General features: G+C 35.8%; 1 protein-coding gene and 1 pseudogene across 2 annotated transcripts; both read left to right on the forward strand.

Annotated features, from left to right (window-relative positions):
• Positions 1-42: 42 nt before the first annotated feature.
• LOC145228820 (NACHT, LRR and PYD domains-containing protein 3-like) lies at positions 43-8,142 on the forward strand (annotated as a pseudogene). Its single transcript, XR_013860305.1, has 11 exons — positions 43-432; positions 657-860; positions 926-965; positions 1,124-1,170; positions 1,234-1,333; positions 1,567-3,318; positions 3,390-3,553; positions 3,965-4,126; positions 4,310-4,471; positions 6,060-6,221; positions 6,288-8,142. The product of XR_013860305.1 is annotated as an NACHT, LRR and PYD domains-containing protein 3-like (transcript).
• Positions 8,143-8,339: 197 nt separating this feature from the next.
• LOC145230534 (NACHT, LRR and PYD domains-containing protein 3-like) lies at positions 8,340-15,660 on the forward strand. Its single transcript, XM_080095976.1, has 11 exons — positions 8,340-8,781; positions 9,095-9,271; positions 9,335-9,371; positions 9,621-9,700; positions 9,890-9,986; positions 11,329-13,082; positions 13,155-13,316; positions 13,368-13,529; positions 14,238-14,399; positions 14,633-14,794; positions 15,058-15,660. Exons 1-11 carry the CDS (start codon positions 8,776-8,778, stop codon positions 15,115-15,117), a joined length of 2,859 nt encoding a protein of 952 aa, XP_079952102.1. The 5' UTR covers positions 8,340-8,775; the 3' UTR covers positions 15,118-15,660.
• The last annotated feature ends 472 nt before the right edge of the window (positions 15,661-16,132 follow it).

The following is a 16,132-nucleotide window of genomic DNA, read 5'->3' on the forward strand; positions in this document are numbered from 1 at the left end:
TGTTTCTTATCAAAAAAGTCATCAACCATTGTGTAAATAGCTGAACATGCAGTCCCCCGTGGTAAATCCCCTTCCTACCATTTGTTTCGATTTCGAAACCGAAGTTGGTTTATTCATTGCCATTGTTTCGTTTGTTGTTTCACAAAACAACAAACTTGGTCGTGATTCAAGTTTCTATTTACCGGAAAATTTTGATTCCTAACACTGCTGTTAGGAAACCAGGAAGCAAAAAGACCACGTTTTAAAATGGCGCTATTGACATTTTTTGGAGGAACTAGGATGTTTTAACGCTGTGGGTGTAGGACCGTAGGTGTACTGCGCCCTAAAATTGGTTCCTCTTTTCTCGGCCACATATAAAACTGATTTGCAAGCGTTATACGTTCAAAGTAATGTGCTGGAAAGATGGACTCTCATGAAAGCAATGAAACAGATGTAGGAAATAAAGTTTTATCCTTTTAATGGAATATGTAACAAATTAAACAAAACATTTTACTGTTTTTGGTAACCTATGTTTATGTTTTTTTTTTCAACCTCATCGCTTAATGTGGTGCAAAATAATGTGTAATGTAATGTGTAGAGCTGTGTATTACTGATAAACACACTAACATAAGCTTGACTGAAAATCCTTTGCAGTTGGTTTGTCAATATTCTTTTAGATTGAATTTCCTGACAACTTGAATGAATGTTCCAGAGATGAACTGATAACTATTTTGGAAAGAACCAGAGGTCAACGATTGCAGAGCCAACTGCAGTAAACAATTTTTGAGTATGACACAAGATTGGCAGTCCAATTAGAGCAGCATCATAGACAAATACAGGATTTGAATGAGAAATACATTTCTGCACTCATGCAGCTTAAGGTATTTTGGGCAGTTTATAGTCTATTGACATCAGTTCTAGGTGTTATAATGTGTTAATTTTGCAGGTGCACAAGCGCAAACAACATGAAAATGAGTCAGAAACAAGTAAGCAGCTCATTTTCTATTATTGTCATTTGCTAAAATTTTGTACAATATTATGATTAATTTTACTTTACTGCCAGTATTCTTTATGTATAAAAAGGATGCAAAATCAAAGCATACCTTGAGTAATCTCAGAAATATACACCATTTTATTTTTCTAGTTCCAAAAATACCAAGAGTTACTTTACCTACTTCAAGTACATCGAAGGTAGACATACATGTGGCACACCTTGTGATACCTAAATATATACATTGTTTTTTGATATTTTAGATGAATAATGTTCACATTGACCAACCACAGCAGGTGATAATAGGAGATGTACATTATAACAATGATCCACCTTTGCATGAGGAGATGATACCAGCCAAGGGTAGGCTATATTTTTCCTACAGTAGGCAGTTGATTTAATATTAAGAGTTTAGATCTTTTACTGCATAATATAAACCATCATCTTTACATTAAATGGGCCATAGTTACTACTTAGTACAACCGATATTGTTTCCAGTCACAGTGGAATCACACAAAACCCAAAAAGTTGCTTATTGTCAGCAAATAAAGCTTTATAGACTGGAAGTTAGACTAAAATACTTATTTTTTGTGTAGTTGCAGAGTTCAAAACAACTTTGATTGAAATGGCAAGAGAAATAGCTGGGGAAATACAACTTCCAATTGAGCTACACACAGCAATAAAGGCAGTTTCCTTGCAAATATCAAAAGAAGTCAAAAAATCACCCTCCATATTTGAAGATAGTGGCCATTACATTAGGCGAGATGATCTTAAAAAAATGTTTGCGTGTCCTAAGGGAAACATCCAAATCGAGGAGATCTTCAAATGTGCTCTAGAAAATGCAACTAAAGAGTGTGAAAAGTTCTGCACCGCAAATGATGCAAAAAAGAGGTTTGTAGCAAAGCATGGCAACAATGTACTGGTCATAGGCCAGGCTGGTATAGGTAAAACCACTCTAACCAAAATTGTGGCACAACTTGCAGTGGATAAAAAGATTCTACCAGAGACTGAGTTTGTTCTGTATGTCAGGCTTAGAGAAGTTAATTTTGAGCAGAATCTTCATGTTATCCAGCTAATTTCCACTAAGGGGGCTTTGGATAGGACTGATTTATCAGTCGAAGAAGTACTTGCCTTGGTTAAAGATAGTCCAAATGTCCTAGTTATCTTTGATGGTGTTGATGAAGTAAAAGTTGATGATCTAAAGGAACCATCTACTGCATGCAGCCATGATGCTATCACCAAGCCGAGTGTGCTAATTCGTAATCTAATGTCAGGAGATCTCCTTCCAAATGCTAAAATTCTTTGGACATGTCGTCCAAGACAAGCTTTTGAGCTGCATGAATCCCATCGTCCCCACACAATCCTACAGATTTTAGGATTGGACAGAGATGCTCAGGAAAACTTGGGAAGGCAGATTTGCCAAGAAAACTGGCCACAAGTTAAGAAACATCTTTTGTCCCATCCTGATATCTTTTCTGCCTGCTATGTTCCTGCTACATGCATTACTGCCATGGCATCTTTGCACTTGGGAATCCAAGATAGCTCTGCAATTTCACTTCAAACCATAACCCAGGTTTTGGTATATGCTCTTGCTACATATTGTAGATCAGATCATATGAGGGGTAAAGTAAACGATCTCAAGGGATTAACCAAGCTAGCATGGAGTGAGTTTGTTGACAGAATAGCTGTATTTTCTGAGTCTCATGTTCTTGAAGCTTGTTTAAGTATTGAAGGATTTCAGGCCTTTCTTGTAACATACATAGACCCCACAGCAAGTCTAAAATTCCAGCTTCTGGAAGGCGACAAACGCAGCTCATTTTCTCATCTGATTTGGCAAGAGGTTTTGTCTGCAGTCCATTATATGTTCTTTCTGTCATTTGATGAATTCCAAAAGCACGTGTCACAATTCACATCCAGCCGCTGGGAAGTTGTGTCTAAATTCATGTTTGGTCTTTGCAACAACCAGACAAAGACACAGATTCAACGTCTTTACCAGCTACTGTTGCTACATCAGACCTGTGGTCCCAGAAGAAACAAGCCATTCAAGATTTTGCAGACCAGCTCTCAATTTCTATCTCCACATATGATGTACCTGAGCAGTGCCCGAAGTTGCTTCAGATTTCCACATGGCTGAATGAAGCTAATGATTCTGAGATGACCAATGCTACCATGCACCACTTATCAGGAAGCCTACATTTGAGTGGTACCTTCTTTCCAACTGTGCAACGAGCATAACATTTTTGCTTGCATCAGGAAACAAGGATTGGAAAGTCAACATCAATAATATCCAGTTTGTTTCTGATAGCTGTGTGATTCTATTTCAAAGCATTGAGCGCAACAAATGCAAGGTATTGGTGTGACAGAAAGGTAATGTAACCAAATATAACTAACATACTTATCAATGTCAATTGAATTGCAGACACCAATGTTGTATCTGGGATTCAATGATATGGATGTGGAAATGGTGGCACTTATTGCAAAGTGTTTAAGAGTGGAACTGAAAAATTATGGATGGTCAACTGTTCTTTGACTGGTGGTTGTATACAGGCCTTGCAACTTGGAATAAAACAGCGAAAAGAACAGGTATTATGACAGCGATATTCAACTAACAGTAGTGATGGGACAATACCAGGTTTTGAAGTGAGTACCGAGTATGAGTATCACATGTATATACCTTCAATAACGAGTACTTAAATAATGTTGTACTTTGTTGTGTATCACTGGCTAATTTATCTGTCATGGCCCGGGTACAGGCGCGCACACAAGCATGCAGAAAAATGTAATCTCCACCTGATAGTGAAAAAAATATATGAAACCTGGCGGAACTTTTTATACACGTAACCTGGCGGAACTCACACGTTGGTATCGAAAACTGAGACAAAATATTTCTATACCAAGTCTGAGTATCGATACCACTGAAATCGTTCGATACTGAGTACCCGGTACCCGTCCCATCACTAACTAACAGCCCATATAACTTCATGATTTTTGTAGATGGAATTTTTATACCTCAACAATAATCCATTTGGAGATTCTGGTGCAACACATTTGGCAGGTTGCTTAGGACACCTAAAGGTTCTCAACCTAAATAACTGCTCCATGACCTCTATTGGTGTGGAATCACTGGCGTTTGCTCTACAACGACTTGGTCAGAAGGTATTTTGATAACATATGATGTTGAACAACACTTAATACCAGATTTTCACATTTGAATATGAGCAAACTTCGTCATATATCACCTGTGATAACCATTAATTTTGCTGAGGACATAAAAAGACAAACACTGCTAAATTCCCACAACAAGAACTGTTCACTAATTTTTTTTTTGATACTTTTAAGTTACACATACTCAACTTACGAAATAACAGCATTTGTGATGATTGTATTCAGTGCACTGGGAACCTTCATTTTTAATCATGATGTTCTTGACATCAACAACTGCAAATATCCAGTACCGGTGCTGGGGAACTTGCTGGGGCATTGACTGCTCTTACCCAACCAGTGAGTAGAACATACTTAACAAACCCCACTTCATCATGCCTGCAAAAGGTGTAATGCCAATCATACAGAATAGTTAGTTAAAAAGAGTCCACCATTTGGTACCTAAACAGTTATTGATATAGTTGTTGTGGGTCCCCTTCCCTAAAGGGGACGCATCTCGATTTCACTCAGTTTTTTTTTTCTCCAGTGAAGTTTGTCCATGCACTTTTGGCATGAAGTCGTTGGTGAATTTGGATGAAACTTTCACAGATGGTAGATATATTTATGCAGATGTGCCATTTGCTTCGTTTGACTTGATGACCCCTGTATTTACCCCGCTAGACCCCAAAGTGTAAAACATTTTTGTATGTTGCTGCGCACCACAAACAAAAGAATTCTGTGGTGTAATGGTATAATAAAGGCACCAGTACACATGGTACTTGTGTTTGTGCATTACTTGGTGGTTGTTTTTGCACATGCCGGTCAGAGGGTTAACAGCCATATGACATCAGAAGCATTGACAAATGTTGTTAATAACACCTCCAGTGGTTAGAATTTTAAACATTGTTCGATTTGGATAAAATCTTACATGACTGTTAATTGGGTCATCGTGGTTTCATATTTTACACTTTTGGGTGATAAACACCATCAGTTACCCCACTGACCCCCTAAAATGAGTGGGTTTTTTAAACAGTGTCGGAATTTAGTGAAATTTGAAATACTTGCAAAATTTGTCATTTATAGGTGTCAATTGTATTGTTTAACCCTGTAACCCCAAGATTTACCCCTCTGGCCCCCTAAAAAGGGTGAATTTTTTAAACATTGTCCGAATTTGATGAAATTTTGACAGCTTATAGAGTGTACTATGTATAGTTGGTGTTTGTTATGTTCAGCCCTGCCGCCCCAACATTTACCCCACTAGCCCCCCAAAATGGGTCTATTTTGTAAACAATGTCAGAATTGAATGAAATTTACAGAGCTTGTAGAGTGTGCCATTTATAGGTGTAGAATGTTGTGTTTAACCCTGTTGCCCCAACATTTACCCCACTAGCCCCCTAAAATGGTTCAATTTTTTAAACAATGTATGAATTAAATGAAGTTTGGACAGTTTGTAGAGTGTACCATTTGTAGGTATTGGGTGTTAAACTCTGTAGTACCTATCATTTACTCCACTAGACTCCCACAGTCATGTACAATTCACTATTGATAGGAGCTGATTGTTGTGTTTTGGCCTATTTTCTCACCATTTAACACTTTTTTCTCAGATAGTCATAAAATAGAAAAACCTTCAAAAATGTATGAATGGAATGAATTTAAATAGTCTTTACTCCATATAGCATATTTATTTATGCACAGTACCGACTACTGTGTTTGACGATACAATGCCGAACTTTCTCACTGTTATCTCTTCAATTGCATTATTTACAACTTTGCATGTGTGGGGACCCATGAGTTTCTGCTTGCGGAAACAACTAAGGTTATAAAAGACAGTGGATGATATGGGACCAATATAAAATAAGTGTCGGATGTAAATATATTTTAAGAAATAGGTCACGGTGTATGTGCAATGGCAATATGTGCTAAGCCACCCTTCTAGTTATTTTTGCAGATGGAGTTGATTAACATCAGCAACAATGCCATTGGTGATCAAGGTGCCTATGCATTTAGAAAATGCCTGGAAAAAGTCTCAGAACTGTGGATGAAAGATTGTGGTGTCACTGAGAATGGATTAAAGCAAATGCAAAAAATACATGGCCAGTTACCAAAGAATGTAAGTTTAATAAGACCAATTAGGGAAAAAGGGAAACATAATTATTTAAGATTGTTTTATTTTTAGAAAATGAGAGTGTATCTTGGGCAGATTCCAGGAATAGGCCAGACATACATTGATTCTGTCTAATGGAGGCACCTGTACATTCTGTAGCATATGTTAGCATTATGCTAAAGAAAAGACTTTTTTTTAGTTTGCCATTGCCTATTAAAAGCACTTTTACATGATGCACTAAATCAGGGGTGTCAAACTCAAACAACTTTGAGAGCCAAAAACAAACTTTCCATAAAGTCGAGTGCCGCACTATGGAAACGTTTTGTTATAACATAACATGATAACAAAAAACTGCATGATTTAAAAGTTAAATGTTCATTAATGCCATTAAGTACATTAAAAAACACTATTGTAATAAATAACAGTACAGTGCAGTGTAACAGAGTGAAAGAAACAACTGTGCTTTATTGCTTTGTGTGAAGACAATGGCATGCAATGACGCAACAATCACAATTACTGATTATAAAGATGGGCTATTTTGATCATCCAATTAGACGTTGAATTGATTGTATCATGTAAACTCACTGGTCAGACAGGATACTCCGCCTAAGTTAAACACATAACTTCTAAAAGTTCTTTCGCAGGCTGCACAAAAACTCTTGGAGGACCTCGTGTTTTGACACCCCTGTACTAAAGCTGTTTACTTTAAATTTGGTTGTTATGCTTTGGTTAAAATGTTTAAGTTAAAATTGAAATGGAATATTTTTTGCAAAATTTTTATGGGCACTATCTTTAAGTTACATTAAGAATGGAAAATTTAAACTTGAAATAATATGACTTGAATTTTCTGTAGTTCTTTTTTCTTTTGTACCATTGTTTCTGCAAAATCACCGTTGCAATCATGCCCACCTTGATTTTCTTTGATAATTATCCGCAGAATAAAATTAAAATTGTGTGTACACAACCATGCCTTTTTAAATGGTACTGCTACTGTTTGTCACAACACTTCATACAGGGATGCAAAATGAACCCCTACAAATTTTAACAATCAAGATAAAACAAAAAGACACAAAAACTTGCACCCAAGGATAGCATATAATGTGTTTGGTATTGTCATTGAAGGTAAAAACGTGTCTGGCATTGTCTCAAACTATTAATCCCCATCTAGTGTTGGTAAAACAAAGCATGCTTTTATTATTTAACATACAGCCCAGTAGTTTAGTTGTAACTTGAACCATGCAGTTCAACCTGTGATCTATGTTGACCTTAGCAATAATCGTTTTTTTGATTTGGTTGGGCTATTCGTGAATTTGATGAGCTGGTGAAAGTGTCTTTGTTTTGCTTTCTGGGTGGGTCAAATTACTTGTATTATATGCCCCTTTCCGGTGAAACCAAACAAGGTAATCAGGTTGGGTAAAGTTTCAACCTCCTTGGATTTTAATCAAAGGTGACAAAAGTTTACGGACCTCTTTGAAGGTTTTGGTATTTTGTGTCCTCTTTCATGAACAAGCAACCAGAACAGGGTACAAAAAACAAGGACCAAAATTTAAATCCCTTTGTCTGGGTTGCGACTTCGGAAATGAACAAAAAGAGCCATTACACTGTGATGTGACGTTATTTGCCACTGTTGTGTCACAATGGGGTTACTATGTCACAATGCATTCTTTTGGTTTGCCGACATGAAGAATGTTTTCAAACAAGTTTCATGCTATTTTAAAATGCTGAAACATTTTTTTAAATGGCGCTCTATCAATCTCCATGTGAGCAAATTAAAGAAATTGTCACTGACCCCCTAAAAACGTTCCGCGGACCCCGGTTGAGAACCACTGCTATAGATGGTGGAAAAACTTTGTACATTTGAGTGATTTTAGTCATAGCAATCCAATGAACTAATTCACATTTGAAAAGTACCGAAGTGTGTGGTGAATCTCAATCAGTTTTGTTTTTCTTCCCCCCCCCCCCCCCCCCCCTAAAAAATAATAATAGTCTTATTGTCATGAGTAATTCTGTTAATCTAATTTTTACAAAAAATTGCATAGATGGTTGATAGATCAGTGTTAAAGTTGTGTCCTGTATAATAAAATTTCTTACATTTATAATAAAATTTTATAGATTTTAATGCAATCTACATTGCCATGTTAATAAACATTTTCAAAATTTATTATAATACCCTAATTTCTGTCTTGCAATAAACATAAGTAAGAACATGTACCAGGTGTGACTTGTGTTGACGTTCAAGCAAGCAGCATACCTATTTGAAAGGTGCTCTTGTATAGAGAACTTTTTAGATGTTTGGGTAGATCAGATTACATTTATTCTCTTTTGTCAACCTTAAAATAAAACAAGTTTCCATTCAAGAATGTTATTTGAAGTCCTGGTGAATTTCAGATCAAGGGGCAAAAAAGGGGGTGTAACTTCTGATTGGACTTTCACAAAACAATTCTCATTTTACAGTTTCAGGTATTTTAAGAACAGCTAATTTCAGTCAGATTTCATTTGATGGTTTTGGGCCCCCATGTCCTTTTGACAAGTGACAATAAAGGCAACTAAACTTGATGAAATGGAGGTGAGTCCACTAAATTTGGTTAAGTAAATCTCTAATCCATTTATTTTCTCATCTGTTTAGCAAATAAAATCCTTCATAATTCAATTTTGCACTTTATACTTGACATATAAATAATGTTTTACAAATAATAAAAAAATATTTAATCAACATTTTTTGTCTATATTCAATTAAATAATTTTAACACACAGGTCAAAAGTTGCAAAACTTTGGTAACCAGACACTATCCAATGTCTTTCAACAAGCAAAAGAAACTCAACTTAGTGAAACTTACATTGTTATTAGTTGTTGACAAAACTGTATTTTACCCATACAGTTGGACATTCCTGACACTTTGGAAGAATGCTCAAGAAATCAACTGATAAATATTGTAATCCAACAAAGGCAGGAACTTCAAAAATTACAACATCAACTTGATTCCAATTTGACAAATCATTATGAACAACTGCAAGCATTGAACAATAAATACGTTTCTGCAGTCATGCAGCTTAGTGTAAGTTTTATCACATTTGGTTAAAGGGTATGTTAACGATTTCTGAGGTTTGAACTTTTGCAGTTTATCAAACAAAAAGAGGATCATCTGGCGCAACAAGGTAAAGCATTTTTATTCTTTCACAAGTTGCATACTTGTAAGACAATTTTCAGTGGTGCGAATAAAAATTTCATGTCATTGAATTCTTTTAGTTTGGTAAGTCTTGACATTTTTTGTATTTTGCTTTCCTACAATAAAAACAATCCTTATGTTGCTTAAATGAAAATTTACCCATAATAATTAAGAATATTAGAGCTATTCTTAAGCAACATTAAATTTATGACCTACTTTTTTACCTATTCGTTTTAAGAACTGCATCAAACAGCAGACAACAAAACTGATTGGCACGAAAAAGCTATTCCATCCATTTCTTGCACATTAAATTTAAAGGTAACATTTAATTTTTCATTTAAAGTGTTTCCCAAGATAGATAGCTTTTGTGCTTCTTATTGTTTTGATGTTCTTTTTCTCAAAGAAACAGAACCTATTTTAGTACAGTGGTAAATATTTGGTTTCGTTTTACCTATTGAAGATAAAAAACAATTACAAGTGTACAAAACACATTTTATAAATATTTAGAACAATGAAGTGTGCATTAATCAACCACAACAAGTGATATTGGGGGATGTACATCAGCATAATTTGCAATCAAATAAGGACAGTACACCAGCAAATGGTAAGGTATTGTGAAACAATGTTAAAAATCTTAATTTGAAACAACTGTAAAGAGCGCGCTGCTGGCTCCCAAAATTTATAGGTGTGGGATTTTTTGATCAATCTCCTTACAATGACAGTTATTTATTCTCATTAAATAAACCCAGATAAATTACTTTACCAATTGGAACCAATTAGCTGTTTAAAATGTAGAAAAGTTTTCAGAAAAAAACAACAACCTAGGACCATTTGAAAAGCACTTTAGTTTAGAAAGGTGACTTTCTTAAGTAATGTCAATTTTACCATATAAACCAATTATAATATGAACATGATGTTTTTTCAAGCAAAAATGAATTGGCCCCTCACAAACGTAAATGAAAATTGGTCATGGTATTAAAATGGTACCAATAATTTTAGATTTGGAACAACATATTAGGAAAAAGCATCAATTCAAACCAATATTCTTTTTACAACATTATAACTTTCTGTATTAAATTACAGAAAAAAACACTACCATTCCTTTAAGAATTAAACAGTATCACACGATAACAAGTAAAAAAGCCATGTTGCAAAGCTGTAACAAACTGCACTACATATGATCAATAAATGCTGACAACCGTAATTGAAGTTTTACATTTTGGGTGCCTGTCATCAAACTTCAGATAACCAATTAAATGACAAAGTTTTCACCACTCTTACATAACCAAATAGGTGAACCAGCAATACAAAGAAAAAACGGAAAATCAAGGGACCTATAAACAATTGACAACAATTTAAATGGCATATGTAAAGTAACTAAATCGTATGTCAATGACATGTACTTTACATGCCGATTTTTTCACCTCTTTAGCAAAACAATTGATAAATCTTACATCTTGTTTTTGTCCCTCATGAAAAACAATTTTTTGAAAATGACCATGCGGTTTAGACACAGTTTTACAAAATTTGACTCCACATGAGCCAATAAATACCAACATTCTTCTCACCATCCATACCAAGTTTATCACACTATAATAAGAAAACTCACAGTACCATATTAAATATATACTTTTTTGTAATTTAAAAAATCCAAAATACCTTGAATGAAAAACAAAAAAATGACCCGACCTGATCCACTCTTCCTTTTTCCACAGAAAATTGCTCATGTCACCATTTTAAGTACCTTTAAATTGGTTCCATGAACCTGCTAACAAAAGATGAGCGTTTAACAAAACAAGTAGTTAACAATAGTTATTGAAGACATTCAAAAAGCCGTTGTTTCCAACAAATGTCAAAATAGACTTGTTGCAGTAAGCTAATAGACTTGAAAAATGCACACCCCATGTCAAAAATCGTAGAACAAACAAAAAACTTTGTGTTTACAGTTGTCAGATTTAAGACAACCTTGATTGATTTGGCAAAACAAATAGCTGGGGAAATACAACTTCCAGTAGAACTGCACACAGCAATCAAGACAGTTTCCCTGCAAATCTCACAAAAAATACAAAAGTCACCTTCAGTACTTGAAGATGGTGGACATTACATCAGGCGAGATGATCTTAAAAAAATGTTCACTTGTCCCAAGGGGAACATCAAAATTGAACAAATCTTTCAATGTGCAAAAGAAAATGCAACTAAAGAAAGTGCAAAATCCTGCAACTCAAATGATGCACAAACCAAGTTTATAGCAAAACATGGCAACAATGTAATGATCATTGGTCAGGCTGGAATAGGTAAAACCACTCTAACCAAAATTGTGGCACAACTTGCAGTGGATAAAAAGATTTTACCAGAGACTGAGTATATCCTGTACATTCGGCTTCGAGAAGTCAATTTTCAACAGAATCTTCATCTTACCCAGCTAGTAACTACAAAAGGGGCGTTAGATAAAAGTAATTTATCAGTTGAGGAAATGCTTTTATTGGTAAAAGACAGTCCAAATGTCTTAATTATCTTTGATGGTGTCGATGAAGTCAAAGTAGATGATCTAAAAAAGCAATCAACTGCATGCAGCCATGATGCTATCACCAAGCCGAGTGTGCTAATTTGTAATCTAATGTCAGGGGATCTCCTTCCCAATGCCAAAATTCTTTGGACATGTCGGCCAAGACAAGCTTTTGAGCTGCACGAATCCCACCGTCCCCACACAATCCTACAGATTTTAGGATTGGACAGAGATGCTCAGGAAAACCTAGGAAGGCAGATTTGCCAAGAAAACTGGCCACAAGTTAAGAAACATCTTTTGTCCCATCCTGATATCTTTTCTGCCTGCTATGTTCCTGCTACATGCATTATTGCCATGGCTTCTTTGCACTTGGGTATCCAAGATAGCTCTGCACTTTCACTTCAAAACATGACCCAGGTTTTAGTATATGCTCTTGCTACATATTGTAGATCAGATCACATGAGAGGAAAAGTAAATGACCTCAGTGGATTGACTAAGCTAGCTTGGTGTGGGTTTCTCGATGGAAAAGCTGTGTTTACTGAGTCAGATGTTCTTAAAGCTTGTTTAAGTGTTGAAGGATTTCAGGCTTTTCTTGTAACGTTTATAGATCCCACAGCAAGTTTGAAGTTCCAGCTTCTAGAAGGCGACAAATGCAGCTCATTCTCTCACCTGATTTGGCAAGAGGTTTTTTCTGCAGTCTATTATATGTTCTTTCTCACATTTGATGAATTCCAAAAGCATGTGTCAGAATTCACATCCAGTCACTGGGAGGTTGTGTCTAAGTTCATGTTTGGTCTTTGCAACAACCAGACAAAGAAACAGATTCAACGTCTTTTACCAGCTACTGTTGCTACATCAGACCTGTGGTCTCAGAAGAAACAAGCCATTCAAGATTTTGCAGACCAGCTCTCAATTTCCATCTCCACATTTGATGTACCTGAGCAGTGCCCGAAGTTGCTTCAGATTTCCACATGGTTGAATGAAGCTAATGATTCTGAGATGACCAATGCCATCATATACAACTTATCAGCAAACCTACATTTGAGTGGTACCTTCTTTCCGACTGATTCAACCAGCATAGCATTTTTGCTTGCATCAGGAAACAAGGATTGGGAAATCAACATCAACAATATCCAGTTTGTTGGTGACAGCTGTATAATTTTGTTTCGGAGCATTGAGCGCAACAAATGCAAGGTATTGGTCTGACAAATTAGTACTGCTTTTATGCCAAATATAATTTTCCATGTGAAATTGGTTATATTGTAGACGCCAATGTTGTATCTTGGATTCAATGATATGGATGTAGAAATGGTGGCACTTATTGCAAAGTGTTTAAGGGGAACCAAAAAATTGTGGATGGTCAACTGTTCTTTGACTGGTGCTTGCATAAAAGCCTTACAACAGGGGATACAACAGCTTCAAGAACAGGTAATATGACAGTAAAACAAACTTTATGCCATTTATAACTTATTTTTATAGATGGATTTTTGGTATCTCAACAACAATCCATTTGGAGATTCTGGTGCAACACATTTGGCAGGTTGCTTAGGACACCTCAAGGTTCTCAACCTAAATAACTGCTCTATCACCTTCATTGGTGTAGAATCACTGGCTTTTTCAGTACAGCAACTTGGTCACAAGGTAGTTTAATCCCCTATTAAATGTTAAACAAAATTAATTACCAGATTTTTGCATTAGAGCAGGGGCGGGCAACATACGGCCCGTGGGCCGGATCCGGCCTGCTACGGGATTTTGAGCGGCCTGCAGACAGTTTCAGGTCTTACATGATAATGTGGCCTGGGGTCCCCCACTACTTGCTTACTGCGTCAAATTTTAGTTGTAACGGACAGTAACGCTCCCCAATATCAAAAAACTTTCCCGCCGTTGTTACCATTGCACCATATGTCCATTGTTACGACATAACTGCCAACCATGTGTGTGGCCTGCTTTCACGGTTTCCTTTGTTTCCACATGTGTAGCCTAGTTTGTGTTTCAGCGGTATCTAAGGCTGTGGTGTATGCATTAAATTCGCTGTGGTGAATAATTTTATGTTATATCAGTTAGATTGTTTGGACTGTATTTGTGATGTTCTTGATTGTATTTGGTTTAGGTGGTCAAAAATCCGTTTTAAATCACTGGATAAATACGCGATTAATGTATCGATTCAGGAATCCGGCCCGCCAAGTACTTCATTTTTCCATATCAGGCCCGCCGACTGAAGAAGTTGCCCGCCCCTGCATTAGAGTGTATGTAATCTTCTCCCTCTCTCAAGGCAAAAATGCCTAAAGTTTGCATACATGCCTAAATAAAAGTTTTAGGTTAAATTGTGACTTATATAATACATTTTAGTTACACATTCTCAACTTGCAAAACAACAACATTGGTGATAATGGAATCAGCGCATTGGCACCTTGTATTTTTAATCTGGATGTACTTGATATTAACAACTGCAAAATATCTGGAACTGGTGCTGGGGAACTTGCCAGGGCATTGACTGCTCTCACACAACCAGTGAGTAGAACATACATAAATGACAATTCACATACATGCAAAGTGTGCAATATCAAACATACTGAATATTTTACTTATTGACCAATTTAGTAGTTACTTTGCAATGTAACAATGGCTACACAGCATAGTTTACTGCTATTGAATGCAAACACTCTACTCAAAATGAAATTTGCTAAAATGTGTGCAGCATTTGGTACTCAAACAGTTGAATGATACATTTAGTATCTTTGCAGATGGAATTGATTAACATTGGCAACAATGCCATTGGCGACCAAGGTGCCTGTGCATTTAGCAAATGCCTGGAAAAAATCTCAGAACTGTGGATCAAAGATTGCGGTGTCACTGAGACTGGATTAAAGCAAATGCAGAAAATGCACAGCCAGTTGTCAAAGAAGGTAAGCTTTTTAAGTGAAATGAAGAATGTAATGGCAAAAATTCTCTAAATAAGTCACATTCCATTTTAAACACTCAAGTCAAGTAAAACAATTGACATGTAGGATGAATGATGATTTTTTAGAACAAAGTTTGGGTTTTATTTCAACCAGTCAAACATATGAGTTAGATATACATATTAGAGTTATTTACCGCCTCCTAGGAAAGCTTTCAAGTCAACTTATGTGAATTTGCATTTGTCATAAGTTTACGGTGTGTTTTTCAGACAAGAGTGTATCTGGGACAGATTCCAGGGATGGGCCAGACATACATTGACCTGTTTTGACTCAATAATCTTCACATTTTTTTAAATTTTGATTTTGAGCATATTTTTTTACTTGGTGCTTTTGTATTTTGCCATTGCTTAGTTTCATTGTATGTATCATGCTCTTATGCTGTACGAATGCTTTCTATTCAATATCTAACCATGTTGTTTGCTTCAATCTGTTTGTGTTTCTGTTTTAGTTTCAAGGTTGCATGCTAAAAATATATTTCGACTGAAGAATCATTGTTTATTACACTCCTAACAAAAAAATTAAAGAGAGAAATATGTTTTAATATTACGGCAAAACTTGCAATAGCAGTGTACATTTTAGATTCTTTCCCAAGTGTATGGTCTTTTTAAAGATATTCCTAGTAGTTTTATATTTTCCAAATATGTGTACCCCGTTGGTAGCAAGATGGTCATGTGGTCAGTGCGTCTGCCATGTTTTACCTCACCAGTTGACAACTTTAACATTATGAAAAGCAAAGGCAATTTTTTTTTAAATTGAAAGTCATAAATTTAGGTATCCAACTCAAAACCCTTGTCTTTACTAACAATTGAACGAATCTGTATTTATATATATTGAAACTTATATGCTTTTGAAAACTTCCGTTCCAACAATATAATGAATACAGACAAATGCACAAAAAACAACAACCATGCTTGTTGCATTGGTACTGGGACAATTGTATTTGTAGCGATAGAAGCACACAAAATTGCATAAGTATACATCTATCAATTATTTGGCATGATGCTTTTGTACACAAAATTAGTCCAGGAAGTCAACAATTAGGATGAAACAAACAGTGTAACCAATGACACAATGAAAAATGATGTTTAATGATGTGGGATATTGATCAACAATAGTGAGCACTTGTGTGTGTTTAAAGTCTTAGCTTTTTGGTCATCAATGTTTTGACCAGCATTCTGTTGCAAAATGACTTGGCATATCAATGCAGTACAATTCACATTGTGACCTGTACTGTCCTTAGCATCAATCTGTTTTCAGTTTTGTTATTTGTCATTTAGAGAATTT

Source organism: Phallusia mammillata, chromosome 5, assembly GCF_965637545.1.
Source record: "Phallusia mammillata chromosome 5, kaPhaMamm4.hap1.1, whole genome shotgun sequence".
Lineage (NCBI taxonomy): Eukaryota > Metazoa > Chordata > Ascidiacea > Phlebobranchia > Ascidiidae > Phallusia > Phallusia mammillata.

Bases quoted from the DNA above. Each gene is read 5' to 3' on its own strand.
- LOC145230534 (XM_080095976.1), top strand. The intron at 13,317-13,367 runs GTAATATGACAG...TTATTTTTATAG, and splicing joins TACAACAGCTTCAAGAACAG to ATGGATTTTTGGTATCTCAA. The intron at 14,400-14,632 runs GTGAGTAGAACA...GTATCTTTGCAG, and splicing joins TGACTGCTCTCACACAACCA to ATGGAATTGATTAACATTGG.